Source organism: Apodemus sylvaticus, chromosome 9 (assembly GCF_947179515.1).
Source record: "Apodemus sylvaticus chromosome 9, mApoSyl1.1, whole genome shotgun sequence".
In the NCBI taxonomy this organism is placed as follows: domain Eukaryota; kingdom Metazoa; phylum Chordata; class Mammalia; order Rodentia; family Muridae; genus Apodemus; species Apodemus sylvaticus.
In genome coordinates this window covers 93589879-93612748 of record NC_067480.1, presented here as the reverse complement: position 1 = coordinate 93612748, position 22870 = coordinate 93589879, and the positions used below count along the sequence as shown (strand labels likewise).

General features: G+C 39.4%; 1 protein-coding gene across 3 annotated transcripts in view; it reads left to right on the top strand.

Moving 5' to 3' along the window:
- Fam135a (family with sequence similarity 135 member A) overlaps window positions 1-22870 on the top strand; it is an 86721-nt gene that overhangs the window by 1908 nt on the left and 61943 nt on the right. For all 3 annotated transcript variants that reach the window (XM_052193041.1, XM_052193039.1, XM_052193042.1), the window contains exons 3-5: window positions 10912-11003; window positions 12073-12188; window positions 21003-21082. In XM_052193041.1, the coding sequence (XP_052049001.1) occupies window positions 12112-12188; window positions 21003-21082 (157 nt within the window). In that variant the 5' untranslated portion in view covers window positions 10912-11003; window positions 12073-12111. The remainder of the gene's footprint in view (window positions 1-10911; window positions 11004-12072; window positions 12189-21002; window positions 21083-22870) is intronic.

The following is a 22870-nucleotide window of genomic DNA, read 5'->3' as shown; positions in this document are numbered from 1 at the left end:
AATGCTTTTTCAAATGCAAATAAATTATTTCTGTTTCTCAGTGATGCTTGCTCTCCTTTAAAAACCAGTCTCTTTACTTGTAGGGTAATATCCATTAGAAAGTCACCATCTACAAAATCTTAGTGTTATAGTAAGGGGTCTATGTTATATATCAGGCACAATAGTAAATGTGAAAAGATTTGAACCCAGAGCATAATTTAGTAGTCTGAAGAAGCCATTTAACCTCTCCCTCAATGTCTCCACCTGTAAACTGCAGTAGTAATTCTGGCAACCCAGTAATCTCTCTGTAATCACCCCTCATTTAAACATGTTTAGGGCCACCCCAGACAAAAATTACCTCGTAAATACATAGTTTTCGTTTGTTTAATTGTAGACTAGCAACAATAAAGTTACTAATACTTAAATCCCCTAAGATCAAGCTAAAGAGTTTGATGTCTTTTTTTATTTCATATTTATATGCACTATATCTAGTAGAATAGCAGTGAACTATGAACGAGCTTAGATTAGTTAATGTGCAGACATAACGAGCAGGCATTGGATCATTCAATATGTAAGAGACCAAGGCTTTGTTTGCCAGGACTTGATCCTGAAAGGAACTGTAAGAGTTTTATCTTTAGTGACGCTCCAGTTTTCTGTTGTCTTTTATGTTTGCTTTGGTTTCTGTAAACTGGAGCCCCTTGGGACTTACTGGTCAAGGTCATGAGAGATTGTTGAGGAGATAAAAAGGCGAGGATTTCCTTTGTTTTTGAATTGAGGTATCGAGGAAAGCTCTACTTAGTGAACTTTGTGATGTGATGTGTGTGTGTGTGTGTGTGTGTGTGTGTGTGTGTGTGTGTGTGTGCATGTGTTTAAGTGAGCAGAGATAAAGCATAGAGCCGTAAAGTGAGGAGGTCAGTTTGTTTTGAGTGTCAGGAAGAAGGTTAAGGAACGAGTGGGAACCAGATTCAGAGTTGTGATAGAAAAAGCATTCTTACTGGATCCCTAAGTTTTCAAAAAAAAGTTACAATGTATATGTTTTCAAGAGTGTAGCTAGGCACCTCTACAGTGGTTGCGTATTTTAAGGATTTTCAGTTTTTAACATGCATACTAAATATAAAAACTAACCTCTTTAATAGAAATAGAAAAATACAAAAGTGCCAGGTATACTGTGTCATTAAAGGGCATCTCCTATGTAAAACTTTTATCCAGTTCTTGTTTTTATGAAAGCAACTTTGTGAATTATCTCTCAACCAAGAGACAGTTCTAGGCAAATTGTAGCATATATTTCCTTTTATAGAGTTCTGTCACACCCGTCATAATACAGACATTATTTCTAAAGATTCTTGTGAATATAGAAGTCTGGGTTTCACCAAATACAGTTGGTTCTCAATAGGTGTTTACAACATTTCTATAAGTTTTACTCATGTCTTTTAGCAACAGTTAGTTTGGTCTGTCCTAGAACCGGTGCTCCCTATTGAACGAATCCTCTCCGGGTAGTACTATGATAGGCATGTGCATCATGCGTAATTATTGTTACAACAGTGGCAACTGTCACACGGGATCACTGATGTGTACAAGGTGCCAGTAAGTTAGCCTTGGAAGCTGCTCCCTCTTCCTGTGTCAGTAACAGAATCAGGGAGCTACCTCCGTGTACAACCTTTTGTCTTTGGGAATTGAGAGCTCCAGGTTTTCATACTGTCCTCATCCTTACTCAGCTTTAAGACTTAAAAGGAGCTCCCAATTCAGGTGGACAGAGTGAGAGTCCAGGCTCTCCCCAGATCCTCTATGTAAAATCCATAACTACATTGCTATATAGTAACATAATACTCATAGAAGAGTTTTAAAATCATACAGGTGAACAGGGGGGAAATGTTAGAAACAAAATCTGTAAAAAAAAAAATTCCATAAGTTTCTAATTGAAATCTTCAGTCGTTTATTTCCCCAGCCTTTATAAGGATCTTCATTGGATTTTAATTGGAGTTAATCATTTGCCATTTAAAGTTGTCTGTCCTATAAGTGACGATATTGTCAGGCTATACACTTGAAAAATACAGTTTTACTTGATCTGTATTATTTGGAGTAGATATTTTCTCAAACAGGATATGATAAAAGTCACACAGTTAGCTCGCCATCCACCAGGCATCAAGTTCCACATGTAGTACTTTGTGAATATTGTGTCTCAGGTAGGACTTACAAAATCATTTTCTTTTGAGAAACAGATTTGAGTCTGAATTAGAATTCAGGTCTGATAGCATAGTTGGGCGTGGGATAGTGGCTACAAGGGATCATCAGATGTCAAGAAGGCAGTATGTCTGACTGTAGTGTTCTTTACTCTGGTTCTCAGTCTTGTTTTCTGTTGAGATAACCAACAACAACAACAACAACAAAAACAAAAGTTTGTTTGTTTGTTTTCAAGCACTGTTGAGTAGGTCCTTGAACTAGACATTAGAGGATCACTGTGATTCCATAGGCTTTTGTAACTTAGGTCCTTCTGAAGTCTTACAGGTTTACAGTATAGGGGCAGATGCAAAGGCTCTGTCCCATGCTGTCCACAGGGTGGTTCTCTCTTCCTCTGCGCTTCAGCAGCCTGTGGTCCTCTGTGCCTGTGTGAGTTGGGCATAGCCTGTTCTGTGCAATCTTTCTCTTGAAAGATCACTTTGCCCTCCATTCGATAGACATCACTCTCACACATGGTGCTTTCCTTCTATAAATTAACCTTACCTACACCACTAGGGATTGAAGGTGTGTACTAAGGGCTTGTCTGTTCCGGCCAGATCAGACAGTCATCCAGGGCATGACTGCCATCTGACCGGATCATATCTTGAGATGTGATCCCTTGCTAGAGCAGCCATGTTACTGAATTAGAAGTCCTCTACTTTAATGTATCCGTACAAAGTTTGTATGAACTGGTTTTAATAAATCCTGTGTTCCTATTATCCAAATGATAATGGAGTTAGGGTTTTCCATTGTCACATGAAAAGCTCATAGTTCACTCCATTCTCATGTCCAGAAGGAAACACAGACAAACTCAGAATAACTAATGCTTTCTATTAGTTTTTATTTTTTATTTGTCCTTTTTTTTATGCCATTGACACAGTTTTCTAATATCAACAGTGTTCCTTTCATTGATTTTTAAAGAGTGCCTACTTACATAAATGTCAGTTCTAATATTAGTAATAATACATTTTCTTTTTAATAGTCAGCTGAATAAACACAAACTTTAAAGAGGCCAGAAGGGCCAATCTCTTCATAGTATGCTTTTGTTTGTGACAGTGGGTGGGAGAGCTTTAAGGATTTCATAGGAAATAGTGTTGATTACATGGGAGACTGAACATAGTTAATTTAGTAAATGTAGTTTTTCCCCTTAGTGTTTCTGGTTTTTCCTCTGCTGGGCACATTTATCTGTGGCTTCATGATCATTAATTGTTATTTACAGTGTGGATTTTAGAGTATTGTAAGTGCAAATATGGGCAATGTCTTTTTTCATTAATTCCTTTCTGTGTGATCTTGGAATAGTTACAGGAACATTTTGTGTTCCTGGAAACCTTAATTTGCAGACTTATAGGAGAAATAAATCAAATAACATAATTAAAGCTGCTAGCGTAGGAGTTGCTGCACAAGTCATAAGTGGCTATATTTGCTTTTATTTCACTCTGCTGTTTGCTCTCTATTTGGTATCACCAACGGAGAACAAAGCTTTCCAGAAATATGTCTGTCAAATTACTCTTCCCTTTCCTCTCAAAGGTCTGTTTTCTCTCCCTTCCCCAAAGAAGAAAGTCTAATTCTCTACTTTTAATTTTGTGTAATTCATGCAGTGTGCAAGTGTCTGGTAAAATGTGACATTCAGAGTTTACTTTGAGAAGAGAGGAGTGTCAGCAAGAATTCTAGATCGACACTTTGCCTTGCTTAACTTGTTCTCTCTAGTGGAACGACCCAGCTTTGCTGCGAGTCACCCCTGTCAGCGAATGGCATTCCTGATGAGAGTGTGTATGTCCATGCACATGATTCTGAGTAAATGGTAAAAAGCTTTCTGGATGGTGGTGATCCTTAGAGGCTGGTGCTTGCCCGGTGGCTGGGCCATTTAGAGTAGGCTATGATCCAGTAATAAGCATGGTTCACCCAACAAGAACTAATAATGATGGGTAGGGCGTCATGGCCTTAGCCACCCAGAAAAGGAACTGGATACAAACCTAAGAAATAAGACTTGCTCAGATATTCACAATCAGCCAGCCAGTGCATACTTAATCACATGACTAGAATATACTTGGGATAGCAGGCTCAATACAAACTCTGAAAATCCAGATGTCACCAGCTGATTATCTTTAGTATATGTATGCTGTGGTTTATGTCTTGATCAAGATTAACTTAAAACAGCTATGTAAATGTAGAGTTCTAAATTTAGATTGAAATTTAGGAAAGCTAAGCATTCCTTCCACCAGTAGGGACCATCTTTCTACTGCTTGGTGGGATACAAACAGGATTATTAAAAAGAACTTAGTGTTACTCACAAGAAAACGACATTCTGAAGTCTTCTTGGCTTCCTCCTATTTAAGGCCTCCTATTTATTTCTTTAGAGAAACCCAAGGAAATTGGCATGGATTTTATATTCACTGCTATTAGATGCATTGAGGTAACCCCATTCTAACCTCATTAAAAAATCTCTTATCCTATTTCTGACATACTTAAATTTAACTGTGCATTTAACTGTGCATTTTAGATATTCTTCTATTGTTGGTTATAGTTTCCGATTGTTGATCTCAGTTCCCAGTTACCTATTACAATGTGAGTGGATCTGCTTGTCTGTCATAATGGGCCTGTCACTATAGTGAATATGAAGATCTAATAACAGTATAGCTCCTTAAAAGGAAGCTTAACTATGTTAGACAGTATTTAGCATGGGAAAAAGTCAACTTTTAGATAGTACTGGAGGAAAAAGTATTTGTTTTAGGAGAAAATGACATACTAAATGCTAACAAGGAGCCTTTCAAGAATTTGTTTGTTTTCTGTAAGTGATACCATTTGGGTGTCATTGTTTGGACTATCACTATTATGGGCACTGATCTCATTTGTCTTATAGTTCCTAAATTACAAGTAGAAGTCAGACACTAGCTGTTGGCTCCCCCTTTTGTGGCTGCTGTATTCTGGGGCTGACGGAGTGTGGCATCTCTAATTTGTTCCCCTCCTTTTCCATCTGCCTTGGTAAACAGAACATCCCAAGGCTGTCTGGGATCCTACACCACAAGAGTTTAGGCTGCTTTTCCATTTCTGTGAGAGCAGTTCATTCTGTGGTCTCCAGGTCATCTTGGGAACTTCTGAGCTTCGCCTTGCAGTTTCAAGTGTTTCCACATTTATGATACTCTAAAACACTAAGGGAGTGATTTAGGATCAGTGTGGATGACTTAGGAACATTTCTTGCGTTTTCCCAAGCTTCATCCCTTGGCAGTTCTTTAGTGCTAATAGCTGTCCCAACTACTTGGATGGAGAGTTGGGATCTTGGCATTCTTAAAAGCTGTGCGTGGCAGGACTGTGTACTACTGTTACTTTAATACTACTTCCGGGGCAGTTAGCATATCCATATTTCAGCAGCCACTGAAAGATACAGCTCAGTATGAGCGGCTGATGTACAGCATAAGCTTGTGAGGGCATGCAGTTTAAAATGGTCTAGTAACCATGTATTGTAAGCACAAGTGAAATTAGTTTTGAGGGCTGGTGAGATGGCTCAGCAGATGAAGATACTTACTTGCTCCTACTCTGTTGGCCGGAAACCCACACAGTAGAAGAATCCACCCCTGCAAGTTGTGCTCTGACCTCCTCATTCAAGTCACTGTGTGCTCCTGCATGTTAAATAAATAAAAAGTCTGAATATAGTGGGGGAATAGGTAAAGTTAATTTTAATCCAGAATTCTACTTGAGATAATTCAGTAAGTAAGTTCTGGAGAGATGGCTTAGTGGTTAAGAATACTGGCTACACAGTGTTCTTGCAGAGGACTAGTATTTGGTCGCCAGCACCTATATCAGGCAGCTCACAGACACTGGAAATCTGGCCCCGTGGGCACCCCTACACAAGTACCCATATGTACATATACATCAAAAGTTTTAAACATTTTTAAAAAGACATATTGTGCTTGATAGTTTTATGTCACCTTGACACAAACTAGAGTTATTTTAAGAAGGAAATCTCAATTGAACAAAACCACCTCCATAAGCTCCAGCTGTTGGGTACTTCTTAATTAGGAGGACCCGGCCCGTTGTGACTGTGGCTATCCCTAGGCTGGTTGTCGCAGGTTCTGTAGGAAGCAGGCTGAGTGGTTCATGGGAAGCCACCCAGTAAGCAGCACCCTTCCATGGTCTCCCTATCAACTCCTGCTGCAGGTGCCTGTCCTGTTTGAGTTGAGTTGAGAGATCTCCTGCCTCGGTCTCCAGAGTGTAAGGATTAAAGGTGTATACTTCCATGCCTAGGTCTAATGATAATACTCAAGATAGAATGTTTAAAATAGTTCTGTCAGCACAGTAAAGTTGTGCTTAGTAGGGAAATATTTTACATGGCTTCTGTGTTAGATTGAAATTAAGTGAAGAAATTAGTTCCTCAGCACACTAGGGCAGTTTCGTTGTGATCTCCGTGCTGGACATAGCATTTCAGAAAGAATAAGAATGACTTTCAGATTCGTCACTCAACTTTTCACTGAGAGAAAACTTTACTTTTCCTGAGGTATTACAAGGTAATTTTTCCTATCTGCTTCTCTGCGTTGCTTGGTAGGGATGGGCTTTCAGCATGGGTTCTCACTGAGCTGCAGAGGCGGCTCCACGCCTAGGTTGGGATGTGTAGATTGCTTAGCTGAACTGTCTGCTAGTGGTTTAGGAAATGGTGCAGAACGGATTTCTGTTTGATTGGCCTCCAGATTATTGAGTTTTATATTGTTTTGCCAGGGCTACAAGAGTAAACCATTTAGTTTCAGATGAGTCAGATGATTCTGATAATGTCAGGGGCCATGGTTAAATCTGTGAACTCTGAGCCAGCCCCAGACTGTTGAAAAGGCTATGAAGCTCATGGCTTGTGACTGCAGAAAGGTTGTGCTGGAGAATTCCCTATGCGTAATTGTGGTACAAGGAAAGAAGACCGTTTTGTTAGTTCTCAAAGACCAGAATTTTCTCTTGTGAGTAGTGTAAAACTGTATAAGTTAGAAATCAGTATGTTAGTCCGTAGAATGAATTTGCACTTTTTGAATTTGGTTTACAGTGACAAGTTTTTGATCTGGATTTTTAATGAGTTAACAGCATTTAAAAGTAGGATTTCACCTTAAGGGGGAAAAGGTCTTCCAGCTTCCTTTTGGGAATTTTGAGCCATCCAAGGGGTGGCCTGGAGATGACAGAAAATGTCTAATTCCTCGTGCAGAGAGCCAGTGAGGATTGATGGGGCCAAGCAGCGTTTCATAGATGGGGAACGGCTGGTTTGTGTCAGGAGAATCACAGCCATGCTCCAGCCTGAGAGACCTCATTTATCTTTCTTCTCTCACCCTTAACCTTTTTCTTAGTTCTTTTGTTACTTTTGTTTCCTCTAAACAATTGGTAAAAGTATAAACACCTGTGCTTTTGAGGGTGACAGTGAAAGTCACAGTGATTTTGGAAGCCTCATTTACGTTTTTACATATATGTGTATATTTCTCTTTAAGGTTGCTCAGTGAAAAGGAAAGGATTTAAGACAAGGAGACAGCAACAATATAGAGAAAAGCACAGTAGGAATTGGAGCAGAGGGAGTTCTGAACATACACTAATAAAGGAATGTGTTCATCAGTGCCTGTTTTCAACATATCCATATCATAGCGCCTTCCTCCAGATTGGCTTATTTTAGATAGAAGAAAAATAATAATTTCTCTTTATGAAATATTTAATGTTAGTATCTTAAACATTCTCCAAAATTAAAATTTGAGTTCCTTCCATGTGTCTGGACATACAAGTATGAACCAGTAAATAGAGTAACCAGAACGTCCCACATTTACAGAGGCTTATATTTAAGATGTAAGAAAGGGTAATAAGGCTGGATTTGATAGCTCATGTCTACAATCAAATTTTTTGGAGGAAGAAGTAAAAGGATTGAGAATTCAGGGCCAGCCTAGGCTATGCAGTGACCTAGTTTTTAAAAGGTAGTGGGTAAAGTCTTCAATATTTTAAAGGGACATAAGTGCTTAGGCACAAATAGGGCGTGGCTGAAGCAGATAGATAGTTGGCCAAGGCTGGTCTAGTTGAGAAGCTGGTGTTTGAGTCTAGCCCAAGAGAAGGTAAAAGGGTGAGTCAGGCCCATCGCTGGATGGAGAGCTCCAGAGAGAAATGAACACAAGGACTTCAGGGACATCTACTGTGCTGGGGAAATAGGAAGGAATTAAGGATGACTGGAGGGGGGGGCTGCTAAGAGATAGGTCAGAGAAGCTATGAAAGATCTGCATACAAGGGCATAGATTAAGTCTATTACTGTATCAAAGAATCATAAGACGAAAGGACTGAGCAGAAAGGACGCTCGGGAGCCCAGAATCCTTCTCTTCTTTTGCCAGTGTTTAAAGAGACTTGCCCTAATTTTTGTAATCAAAACTAGACCACTGTCAGGGAAATATTCTTGCCTAGAAAAATGATGGAAAGTGAACTTAAGGGCAGAGAGTTTCCTTTTAAACAAGTTAGTTGCTGCATGCTTCACTTTAGTTTATATTCCAAAAGTGCAGTCAGTTGACCCCATTCCGTGGACAGGGTAACTTGCTGTCAAGAGAGATTGAGAAACAGTCTCCGGCTTGGTGACCATTTGGCTTAGAAAGGAAAAAAGAAGTGACATGCAGTGTCTGCTGCTCTGGCCATCCCAGTAGCCCATGTATAGCCTACCGCCAGTGTGGCTTCCTCCTGTAAAGAAAAGCCAGAGCCAAAGAAAGGAGGAACTCTCTGTGTGTTGCATTAATCCTAGGTCACTGATAGTTCTGCAAGTCCAGTTACCTACAAATAAAGCGCCTGTTTATGCTCCACCCTTGTGCCTCCTACACTTTGTCAGTGAGCTCAGAAATAGAATAGGAAAACGACTCCCAATTGGGAAAACAAGCAGTAGGAAACACTTTGTAGCTGAGAGCAGTGCTACACTGGAATGATGGAGTTCCCATGTCCTGGCAGCGCAGGAATGTTGCAGTTCTGACTTAAGATGGGAACGTGGATGTCCATTGCATTAGGAGCCTTCTAATGGATATCTGGATATCCTTCCTTGTGTGAACCTCCTTATTATTCACACTCAGGTTGAAAGTTTGTCTACTTTGGAGGATACAGTTTTCATACCATCTATAGCTTCCTACTTTTACAGATTCTATAGTTTGCAAGTTACAAAGTCACAGGTTATTTCTTTGATAAATACTGATTTATTTTTTAAAAAATGATTTTTGTGTTTTGGGTTTTTTCTATTCTATTTGTGTGTCAGTGACTTACTGAACTTCTTTTGTGGATGTGGCTCACATGCCTGCCCTTTAGACACACCTGCTTCATTTTAATAGTTATTTCAGTGAGATTCAGCTTTATCTCTCATTTGCGTGGCCATTGTTTTTAAACCATATGTAATAACAGGCAGTTTGTAGGATGGCAACACCCTTAGCTAATGTTAACTTGTTAATGTCAAGAATCTTTAGAATTCCTTTGAGAAAGGAATTCTGATTTGGTGTATTGGAGGACTTGAGTCCAAGTCCAATCCCCAGTTTTTGCCATTTAATTTCCTTCCATCTTTGCTCACAAAGATGAGCCAAAGAGAGCCACCAACACAACCAGTGTTGTAATTCTTTTCAGCTACTTTTCTGGGGCTCTCCATTTAGAGGGATACCTAGTTCTGGAGGTAAACTTTTTATCAGTTGTTAGCTCAGTATAAGAAAGAGACTTTATCAGTATTTTGTAGTATGTGTCTTTGTTGCCTGGTAAGTAAGCTAATGTCATGTATCTTAAGATTTTGTTGCAAGTGAACCCTACTTCTGGTAATTATTGATTCATATGTTTTAAGGTTCTAGTAAAACTGTACCTACTTCCCAATTCTTTACATAAGAAAAGCCCAATAGGGATCCCAAACTGAAAGGGGCTTAAAAGATCAGAATTTATCTCTTGTCCCTATAGTAGGCCTATTACTGTTTGCTGTGAGATGAGTGCTATCTGTGCTTTATAGGAAAGGAAGACAACATCTTGGGACTGAAGTCCTAAAGACTCACTGTACCTTTATACTCTATTCTCTGTGCTTCCTGCTTTCTTGCGATTACTGAGCCCACTCGTACCAAGAACTGACCTCATTTTTATGAAATGGGAAGTCTTTTATCTAAAGATACATTGATGTGATCTATATTAACCCTTATTATAATTGATGAAGTGATTAAAGTAGTAGTATTAGCCTTAGGACTTGGCACAGTCTATATGATCATGACAAGAAAAACAGTGAAGAGTGAACATGCTCCTCATTTTGATGTTTTTGGAACCTAACACAGTTACGTTCAAGTCAGAAGGTTTTTCATCTAAATATTTGAACTGTAAGAAAAACTATGGCATAGTCGGGCAATGTTTTGTCATTATTTTAAATAGTATATTTTATGTACATGTCTATATGAGATATATGAAATTACAAAACTCAGTACTTAGTTATTTTAAATGAATTCTGAATCTTAAAAATTATGATAGGTCCCCAATAATTTAGGTGTTCTTGAGAAGTGTTTCTGAACCACTGAACTAAGAAAGTACTCGATATTGTATGGTGTAGTCTGCATATGCAAATCCTTAATAGAAATACAGACTAGTTAATGATGATGTTATAATGCATTCCCAAGCCTTGAGGAGGATATAAGTCCTGTGTGTAAGTTGTGAACATTAAGTAAAGAAACATAGGTATTTTAAAGAAACATTTTGTATCTGTGGTTTTATTTTATTGTTTCTTTTTCATAGGGGGCACAATATATTTTTAACAACAAGAATCAGTAACTGGAAATACAAAGTTCGTTACTCAATAATGTAAACTGAAGCTCTGATCAGCAGAGGTAAGCATCTGGCATGTCTTTTGCACTTCCTTAGGTTAGAACACTTGCTGAAGTTCAGAGCAGTAGCTTTTCCAGACCTGTGAAGGCTTAGAGGTTTCACCATGCTTGCTAGTGAGCTGCTTGCTATGGTGCTGTGATGTTGGCAGGCAGAAGACATTGGCCTCAACAGTCAGAGACAAGGTGGGCTCTACTCCCAGCAGTCGGGCTAGAGAGCCAGGTGACATCACATAGCAGCAGAGTGAAGGAGAGGAGAGGAGAGAATAGGATCCTGAGCTAAAGAATCCTAGGACTCTGGTCACGGACAGTCCACCCACCCGTTTTCTCTTGGGAGGCTTTATTGTGTAGAATAGGAGCAGATCTACTCTTTGCTCTCGTGTGAGATGTTGTTGCTGGCTTTCAAGATGTCCATGAAGAGATAGCCTGGAACAAAGGCTGTTAGGGCCCTTGCCTTAGTAAGAGGTGCAGAGATGTCAGATTATCTCCAAGCATTTATCTTCTCTAACTTGCCTTTCAAAATATGTGCTCTTTGCATTGATGTTTGTTATCTCTCTAAATAGTGAAAATAGAAACCACTGAAACACTAACACGAGGTGGTCTTTCAAACTGCAACATGACCACAGGAAAATAGATACGGTTAAAATAATGTCATCTACACCAGTTACACACACGCACACACACACACACACATAATGCATATGAAACTGTTTTTAATGAGTATATGAATATTTTAATTGTCACTTGCTTGTGTACCTTTATTTTAACTTCTATGAAAATGAATGCCTGAGGTTTTTATAATGAGAGGGAGGTTTTTTTTTTTTAAAAAAAAAATTCAAAAGTGCTTTGTTCTTTAAGAAATATTTTCTTCATTTAACAAAAATATCCATTCATGGATTATTATATGGATGTCATTGGGGGAAACAAATGTTAGAAAAGCTTCATAACCAGCACGCCTGTGGTAAAAGTCGCACTGCTAGTTGGTAACCTCAGGACTCTGCTTCTGCTTAGTTGGATTAAGCTGCGCCAGCATTTCTGTTGTGCTTCTCATGACCTCGCTCCCTTTTTCACTAAGGTGCTGTTACCAGATTTGTCCTCTGGGTATAAATTAAAAATGACTGAAGTTCAAGCAATGGTAGAATTCTCCGTGGAGCTAAACAAGTTCTACAATGTGGATTTATTCCAAAGAGGGTAAGCATTTTATAGTAAGAATTTAATTACAGGTTTTATTCTAGCATATATGTAAAAATAATGAGATATATTCACGTGATTATAGTCTAAGTATTTTCATATAACTAGATATTTGGAGATTATGCACATGGATTTAGTGGTAATGCTGAATATATTTAATATATATTTGAGACTTTGTATTGATCATTGAGGGGTTGCTTTAATGAAAATGTATTATCTCATTTTTACTGTTTATAGGCATATTATATAATGGAGGAAAGCTACTTACAAAGAAAGAGCTAAGTAGAAATATAAAGCATATATAACGAAGATTTAATAGAAATCAAGCAGGACATTTTTCTATTAATAAAGTCATTACAGTGATATTAGCAGCAATAGGAAAACAGCCCAACACTGCTATGTAGCCTGAGAAATTTCCTTCCCCACTTAAAGATCTCCATTCAGAGAAAGCCAGCTCCTCGATGCATTGCAGAAAAGTATTTCATGGTGAGCCAGGATACAGCTTATTAAGACAAGGAAGAATATACTCTCAAGAGTCAGCATTTAAGAGAAACAAAGAATTGTTAACGAAAATTATAGTCCATATCCAAGACCTGGATGTGAGCTTCTCAAGAGAAAGTCTCATTTCAGTGCCATTGCAGAGTCTGTGTCTCAGTTATATGTGGGAAGCCTGTAATGGGCGACATGGTTTAAAGACTAAGCAAGGTTTGAAATTTAGCTTAAAAATTAAGGAAAATTATATGAGCTTATTTACTTTTTATTTTCTTAAAGAATTTTCTTTTGTAGATGAAAATTTGAGGTGTTTGCTTAGGTGCAGTGGTGTGAGAGAAGTGCTAAGACGGTGGGCTTCAATGTTACCAAGACCCTTGCTCTGCGTAATCATGGGGTTGTTGTTGTTGTTGTTGTTGTTGTTTAAGATTTGTTTGTGTCTCTGTGCGCATTTGTCTGTCTCTCTGTCAGTCTGTAAGTTTGTGCATGTTCATGCAGGGCTCACAGAGGTCAGAAGATGGCTTCTAGTCCCCTGGAGCTGCAGTCACGGTGGTTGTGGGCCCTGACATAGGAGCAGGGACCTGCAGTGGGTCTGCTGCAAGAGCGCTGCCTGCTCCTGACCCTGGAGCCGGCTCTCCAGCTTGTGTGTTTTAGCACTTTTGTCTGAAAGGTCTTAGGATGACTGGCATTATCTCTACGGCAATTTTGGCTTTATACTGAAGTTTCTTGACTTTCAGCAGGAAAAGCCAACTAGATCCTAGGGTGGGAGACTTCTTCCTCTGTTTGTGTTCCTTCCTTTTTTTTCCTGTCTGTTTATCCTATGTCAAAGATAGGGTTAAAATTCAGATAAGACTTAAATAGACAAAGGGTGAAATGAAAGAGCCAAGTCTTAGAAATATGAATATATTATTTATTCAGTTAATTTATTTTGTAATTTTTGAGATAGGATCTTGCTACATAGTCCTGGCTGACCTTAAATTCGTAACAGTTCTTGTTCATCAGTCTCCCAAGTGCTAGGATTATTACGGGCTTGTATCACCACATAAATATGTTTTTTTTTTAAAGGGTTTTTAGAATTCTAGAAGAAAGGTCATGGAAAGGCAAAGCTGTGCTTCTGATAGCTTTAGTGACTGGAGATGATTTGACAGTGGGTTTAGGAGGATTCAGTGAGTTGTTGTGGGAAATATTTAAAAAAGGCACCAAGCCGCACCATACCCAGCTGCTCTGCCCCAGCGGTCGGTCTCTGCTCATCACCTCCATGGCTAGCCCCAGGCCGCAGTGGTCTTCCCAGCTCTGATTCACCTGTCTCAGAGCCTTTTGTACCTTCCCAGCCATCCACCCTCTGTGGCTAGTAGTCACAAATCCCCTTAACCTAGTAAATCAAAACTCTAGAAGCTTATAATTATCAGTTCTTTATATCAATGAATTCTCAATTCACAAGACACCCACACAATAATCTCAGAGCCAATTGATATTGATATAAATTGCCCACCTAGATAAGACAAATAGTCTTGTAATTATCCATCTATTATACTCATAGCTACCCGTGGCTATTTTAGCCATGTGGAATCTGGATCATCTTTCTCTTCCTCCATCTTCCTTCCTTCTCTTCTCTTCCAGTCCCTGTCTCTGTCCCTGAAACCCTTAGCTCCGCCTTCCTTTTCCCTGTCCAATCACAGGCTTCTTGTATTAAGACTTAAATTAATTGGGAGAAAATTCTGAGTTATTTCCCAGTGAGAATAGAATTATTATCACTATTACTAAAAACACTTGTTAATGTGGAGTGTTAGTTATTCTATTGCTTTGATAAAATGCCATTAATAAATGTCATTATAAAAGAAACCATTTAACTTGGGCCTTATAGTTTGAGAGAACCAGAGTCTGGTAACAGAGCAAAGGCATGGCTGCAGGAATAGCCGAGCATACATCTTGATCCTCAGTTTGGAGGCAAAGAGAGGAAGAAGCAGACACTCTGGGAATTGGTCCCAGTCTTTTGAAACCTCAAGCCTTCCCCAGTAACATACCTCCTCCAATGAGGCCATACCTCCTAAGTCTTTCCAAATGGTTCCACCACTGACAACTGAGATTTCAAACATGTGAGCCTATAGAGGCCATCCTCATGCAAACCACCACATATGGTAAAATTGATGGTTGCATGGAAGAAATAGAAGTGTAGCCTAGAATGGTGGTTCATGTATGTAATTCCTAGCTCTTGGGAAACAAGCACAAAAGGCTAGTCTGGGTTAATAACTGTTCCAGGCTAGCCTGCACAGGAAACACTTTCCAAAGGAAAAAGGTAGCAAAAAGAAATTAGCACAGCAAGCAGTTCAGAGGCATCTACAGCATGCTCATGTGTTAACTGAAGGGCTGTGTGTGCATTGTGCTGTGCTGTGCTGTGCTGTGCTGTGCTGTGCTGTGCTGTGCTAGGTCCATAACCTGCTGACTCACTTCCTGTATTCCAAAAGAATTAAAGGACCAAATCTGGTAAAAAGTAACTGGACCTGTTACTGGTCTAGCCAGCCCAACAGTCAGAGAAAAAGACTGTTCCTGTGGCAGTGTAACCATTTGTAAAAAACCATGAGAGAGTTTAGAAGCTGTGTAGATCAGTTGTCAGATAGTTTGACCAGCAGATCCTTTCCTGGGGAAGAGGCGACTGGGCCACAGGTTTCTGGTTTTCTTTGCTTCCTTGAGGCTATGTTTTAACTGAGGTTCAAGCCTAAGGAAGAGGAGTCACATATTCTGAAATGTCACCATTTTCTGAAGAAAAACTCTTGGATTTTTTGGAATGTAGGTTTAAGATCCACACCTTTTTGGGGTCATAGAGTTGTTTGTCCTTACATCCCATTGGATGAATGTAGGGCAGGAAGTCTTTCATATCTTTTCTTTGGAAATTTGCTTTAAGATCAGCCTGCTTGTAAAGGCAAAGATGAAGAGAGGGTGGGATCAGGGTGGCAGAGCTGTGCTGATGGCTCATGTCTGAGGTGAGGCTACAGGTATCTTTGTAGAGAAGTTAGATCATATCCTCTGTCACCAGGTCTAGGACCAGCCTAGCCTCACAGTGGTGGGTGTTAAATAACTAAGAATAGTTAAGAGATTTTCTAGCTTTAAGGAGCTTGTTTTTCAGAGGATTTGGCTTATTTTTGCCATGTTATTTAAAAAAAAATAGCCTGCTCTGCTTTTTCCTACTCCGGTATGCTTCATGTAACTTCTCATTCGTCAGTAAGCTAGCCTAACTTGGTTCATACAACAGAACTCAAAAATAATTTACCCACTATACAAGACCCTGTAAATTGGCATGCTATTTCTTCCACTGTAGTCTCCTGGTTAAGAAAGTTACAGAACATAGCCAGGAGTTCAGGCTGCTGGCTTTTTGGACTCAGCATATGGGCCAGACACATTTATGTCTGATACAGCCATGGTTTGGTCCAGGCGCTAAAAGCCCATACCTGTAATTGTTTTTGAAATGTGCTTGCTCTGTAGATGTAATCACTACCACTTGGGCATCAGAGTTCTGTTGGGTCATGCCTCCAAACTTCCTAAAAAGCATTTGTCAATCTAAGAATGCCTACTTACAGCCTACCTTAATTCTTTCAGTGAATTTTGAAGAAAAATTTACACTTATATTCTTGATATAATCTTTGATTCATCTTATACTGAATATCTTTTAGGAGACCAGAAACAAAACATTTTTATTTTCCAACTCCCAAGTCCTAATCCCTCTGACCTTCCTGGATCCTTATGTAAAGTGACTAATTCTTTCTTCAGCTTTTTCTGTTCCATCTTAGCTAGTAGAAATCATTTAGGATTGCTTTTTCATCTCCCAAAGTTTCTTAGGAAATTGTCTAATTCCTTCCTAAGTTCTTATAAACAACATTTTATCATCCCATTAACAAGAGTTACTATTTTTCTAATCTGTAATTTCATTATTTTCTACTTCTTATAATTAGCATTTAAATTGTTCATAGAGTCATTGTGCTTTAAAATTTTGTTATAGCAAGTGCCAATCCTAGGTATTGATTTGTGTATTTTTTTTTATTTATTGCCATGGTAATATATCTATAAACAGTTAATAGCAAGCACAGAGCTTACAATAGCATTGGATCAAACATGTATTTCTGCTCCTAAAGCTGTATTAGCTAAATAGTTGTGTTAAGCTCTTTTAGCTTGGCTGATCTTTGCTGGGTTCATTCATCAGTCCAGTCAGCTGACAGCTTGGCTGAGTACTAGCTGATGTGGAATGGCCTCAACGCGGCAGACACAACTTTCTTTTACAGATTTTCATCCTACGTCTTGTTTTCACGGAGAAGGCAAGGATCCAAAGAGCCATTCAAAGAGACTTCTTAGCACTTAGAATTGGCCAGAGGCATACAGGAACATACACACACACACACACACACACACACACACAAGAATGTAACAACATTTTTAATGCCATTTTTTGTGATGTGCTATGTGTGTCTGCATGTGGGACATGTGCTACAGCATGCACGTGAGGTCAGAGGACAGCCTGTGGGGTCAGCTCTCTCTACACTGCATGTGAGACGTTCTACAGCATGCATGTGAGGTCACAGGACAGCCTGTGGGGTCAGCTCTCTCCACACTGCATGTGAGACGTTCTACAGCATGCATGTGAGGTCAGAGGACAGCCTGTGGGGTCAGCTCTCTCCACACTGCATGTGAGATGTTCTATAGCATGCATGTGAGGTCACAGGACAGCCTGTGGGGTCAGCTCTCTCTACACTGCATGTGAGACGTTCTACAGCATGCACGTGAGGTCAGAGGACAGCCTGTGGGGTCAGCTCTCTCCACACTGCATGTGAGATGTTCTACAGCATGCATGTGAGGTCAGAGGACAGCCTGTGGGGTCAGCTCTCTCCACACTGCATGTGAGACATTCTACAGCATGCATGTGAGGTCACAGGACAGCCTGTGGGGTCAGCTCTCTCCACACTGCATGTGAGATGTTCTACAGCATGCACATGAGGTCAGAGGACAGCCTGGGGGTCGGCTCTCTCTCCACCTGCAGTCTCAGTTCTCAAGCTCAGGCCGTCAGGCTCAGGAGTAAGCCAGTGTAAGCCACTGTGTTATCACTACCACCTGCTCCTTGTGTTAAACACTTTTACCTCATACAGTTCTGTTTAAAGAGTTCAAGAAAAATATTGTAGAAATACAGCATTCTTTTAACCACTAGATTGTTTTTTATCTATTCAAAAAATTAACATTCACAGGTTATATTTGATTATATATCTGATTCCATCCTACGTCTTGTTGTCACGTAGAGGCTTTTTTGCCTTAGTACAGGAAAGAGGTGTCACAACAGGCTGTATGGCCCACATTTAAAGAGATATGTATCACCAGGCCTTGAAGTTCATTTGTCTTTGATGAAGAATATTTAGGTAATGTCCCATCCTTTACAACTATCCAATAGGTTGTCCCTGATGTATTCTAATTTGGACATTTTCATATTTTTAGAAAAATTATAGTCACTGTAGCATATAGGATACCATGTAATGTTTTGATGTAGGAAATTTTAGCACTGTTTAAGGGAGTGAGCTTAGCCACTGCTTCACCTACTTGCCTTTTTGCATATGGTAAGAAGTTTTAAGATTCTTTTGAAATTTTGAAATATGCAATACATTATTAATGTGGTTACCATCATATGCAATTTCATGGGGATTTAATTTTCTTTTGTAATTGAAGTTTTGTATTCTTTGACCAACACACTCCAACTCCCACAATCCTCCCCCAGTTGTTCCTCCCCACCCACACCACCACTCACACACCCACACCCTCTACCTCTCAGGTCTCTCCAGGCATTCCACATGCCACTGTCATAGGTTCAACTGTCTAACTAAGTTAATGTAAGTTGCTGTGCATGGATTATTTCACATAGCAAAACACCTTTGCATTCCATTTATGTTACTTCAAATGACAGCACGTCCCCTTTAAGACTATATACATTTCGTTTTATGGAGTCCATTTTCTTATGTCATCCATAGATAGACAGCTAGCTTGCTTATCCATTTCAAGTGATACTACAACATGGGGTTCACATAGGAGTTTCAGTCATTGGGTCATATGATCGTGTTGTTTTAGTTTTGGGGTAGCTGCCGTATTGTTCTCCAAGATGGAATACCCAATATTCCCATGTACTCCCAGCAGCCGTGGGTCTTTTGCTCCACAGACTTCCAACCCTGCTCTTTTTGATGTTTGTAATTCTATGGTGTGTGTGTAGGGGGGTAATTATGTATTTTAGACTTGTGGGCTTTTGTGTTTTCTAGCCAGAATATATTAAGTGCTCATTTTTGTATAAACTGTCAAATACAAGATTATGGTTAGAGACTTAACAAATAGTACTGCTTCAGTGGTTTAAAATGAAATATCACCTAGTATTTGTTTAGTCTTAATAAGATTTTGTGTCATATATTTATGCTTAAAAATTACAATATTTCGCCTAATATTAACCATGCTCTTCATGTGAGAGGTTGAAGAGCTCCTCGCAAACGTTGCTCTTTGGTTTGAAGGTCTCCCCTGATTTGGTTTTAAGTCTCAGCTGTCTTTGCTTGCCAGCAGACTGTGTACTCTCACAGTCCTGCTCTCCTCGGGAGCTTGCTGTGTCCACTTAGGGCCCTTACACCTCTGCTCGTCGTGACTGATTCTGCCTGGGATGTGAGCCCAGGCCTGCTCCTTCTTCATGTCATTCACATACATAAGTAATACATCCGAAGCCCTCCATAAAAAGCAGGAGTGAGCCTGTGGCTTAAGGAGGACAATCGGAAGGGAGCCGGGCTTTGCTGTGCTCACTGAGAGCATGGTCCCTGTGTCGCTACCTTTCGTGTCCCTGCCTTTCCTTCTCTCGGTTTGTTTTTGGGGGACAGGGGTGGGGTGGGGTTCATTATACATTCTTGGCTGTCATGAAACTCACTAGGTCTAGGTAGACCAAGCTAGCCCCAAACTCACAGAAATCTACCTGCCTCTCTCTGTGCCTCTGTATCCTGGGTGCTGGGATTGCAGGTGTGTGCCACTGTCCCAAGCGTATTCTTGTGTTTTAATGCTTGCCTCACTTTGCAAACTCTTGTGTTAATAGAAATTTTTTATTTTATAGCTTTTATCTAATTTAAAATGATTGCGGTGAGTGATAAAATGTCTTAAAACAAAAAAGGAAAAATATATAAGAAAGTAGTTCCCACCTTGAAAACAACTGAATTCTTGACCGATGAACCAAATGCAGTTTAGTTGATTTTTTTTATGCACGTAGGCAGTGTGCCTTGGTTAGTCCATCTCCTCCCTCTCTACATCCTCCTGTCTCTCCCACTCTTTCTCTCAGCTTCATTTGCTTTTTCTTTTTAATCCACTGAGTCCACTCAGTGCTCCCAATGCATCCGTAAGGCCAACTATACATTTGCTTCTATTGCATTAGAACATAGGCAGCCCGTCAGAGGTTCATCCCCAGTGCAGATTGATGGGCTCCCAGCAAGCGTCAGGTGCCAGGAACTGTCAGCGACTGGTGGAACTGCAGGAATGCTCCCTGTTCCTTCTGGGGTCTAGCTAACCCCGTCTCCTGCAGGCCATCCTCCACGCTCACAGGGCTCACAGCTGGACCACACTGTTCATTCCCTTTCTCCCCGAGTCGTATACACAGCACCTGTACATAGTACTTCTAGTTTATCATACGAAGGGCTTTTATTGTTTGCTTGTCTAAGACAGGGCCGTACAAAGCCCAGCTGGCTTCAAACTTAAACTCTTTTTGCACCAGTTTCCTGATTTCTGCAAACTAGAATTGAAGGCATACATAAAACCAGTTTTCAAAAGCTATTTTAAATTAATCTGATGTCTTTCTCACACTCACAATCGGGAACATTTTCTTTTCTTTTTAACATTTGTGTGGGTGTGCGTGTACGTGCACGTGCTTGCACATCATATATGAGTGAATCAGTTCTGTCCTTCCATGAAGCTTGTAGGAACTGAACTTAACTTATGAAATCAGGAGTGGCAGCAAGTTTGTCAGCCCAATTTCATTATCTCTTAAAGAAACTTAAGGTACATGATGAAGTTCTTGGATGACTTTGTAATTCTATAGGTTAGTCACCGTCACTGCTGTAAAGCAAAGCTACCGTATTTGTTTGTTCTGTTTCTGTTGTTCATCAGATTTCTTTTCTGGTTTCATGCTGTGCTAATATTCATAGGGGACTATGGGAAATGTTACAGGGAACTGGTAGAACTGTAGAAACTGGTAGAATTGGAGCCAGAATTTTATTTTAGTAGATACAGAATATAAAGATGGGAACATATGTTTTAAAATGACTTATTTTATTGTTCTTTTAGTTTTTACCAAATACGTGCATCAATGAAAATACCACCAAGAATTCCCCACAGAGTAGAAGCCAGTTTGTTACACGCAACAGGTAAGTCAAGACAGATTTTCACGTTAAAAATAAGAATTTTAAATAGCGTATTGGTCAGTGAAAACATTTTATAAAGACTTGACTCTTAATTATAAGCATGAGTTAGCAAATAGTATTGTAATAGTAATAATTTCCCTTATTAAGAAACATGTGTTTCTTAAAAACACATGTAAACTGTGTCCTGTAAGTTGAGATTTAAGGCTGAAGAGATGGCTCAGCGGTTAAGAGCGTTGACTGCTCTTCTGAAGATCCTGAGTTCAAATCCCAGCAAACACATGATGGCACACAACCATCTGTAATGAGATCTGACGCCCTCTTCTGGTGTGTCTAAAGACAACTACAGTGTGCTTACATATAATAATAAATAAATCTTTGGGCTTGGAGCGAGCTGTCCTGGAGTGAGCAGAGGTCCTGAGTTCAATTCCCAGCAACCACAAGATGGCTCACAACCATCTGTACAGATACAATGTTGTCAATATACATAAAATAAATAAATAAATCTTTAAAAATAAGTTGAGGTTTAAAAGGGTATGCAGTCAAAGTCCATACATACTTGACTTAAAAAAATTACCAGACTGTCATATGATGAAATTTTACAATAAATGCTTTTGAATTCTGTATTCTTGTGACTCAGCTTCTTTTTATTTTTGTGAAAATTATATTGGTTTATTTCTCTGCACATGTTACTATTAGTAGGTTGTGAATATTAACAATACAGTCCAGAAAAATCTAGGACTCATTTAAAAAAAAAAGAAATGCAATCATCAAGCGCTCGTAAGGGATCTACCAGTCCAAAGCTGAAGTATCCACGCCCACTGCTCCTGTCATCACGTGGATCAGAGCAGTCGGGCTGAATCTGGCAGTGTTGAGTGTTGTCACGAATCCTTCACTTGGGCCACATGGGTTATTATCCATCCTTGCTTTTCATCTTATTTTAATTTTATTTTTTTATTATATTCAATACAATATATATTTTACACCAATCATACAAATGATGGACTTGTTACTAAATGAACATAAAAACATAAAGTCTTCTTGTTTCTTTGTTTTTAGTAGAGCTTAAAATCTTGGCTCTTACTGTGGTACAAACTCAAAATAAGAACAATTTTTAGACATTGGAGTTCATTGTAATAAGGCCCTCATATTCATTATAATTCATATCACTAAAGGAGTTTACCTTCATAGTAGCTAAACTAAGAGGTGACAGTTCTGCTGTGCCAAGGAATGAATTGTAGACGCAATTATTTGGATACAGATTTCCTGCTATGGTCAAAGCTATTTGACTTGAGTGATTGTCATCATTCTTAGCCCACAGGAAACAGGTTGCACTCGTTTAAGAAATGGTGTGTATATTAAGATGTTTTATCCATGAAGTCATTTATCAACTGTTTCAATAACAATGGTTCTGCTTGGAGGGGTGGCACAGACATTAGGGTGAGGGTAAGATTCTGGTTCAGTGGCTGTGATGATTTTGAAAAGCATTCATCTCAGAAAAAGAATAACTTAGAAGGTCATCTTCTTCAAATTTTATACAATAATTATAAATATTAAGCAAAACATTCAGTCTCACTCTTTGTTGTTCTCTTACAAGCCACCTCCCAAATTAATTGTCTACATTCCTTTTGGCTGTATAAATAATTTTGAAATAATGTAAGCTGTTCTGAAAACCATAGTATAGTGTAAAAACATCAAATAAATAATCCTACTTGTAGAGAGGCTTAGGTAGGAGAAGCATGATCTCACAACCATTATGTGGTACACAGCCAGACGCTGTCACATACAAACAAG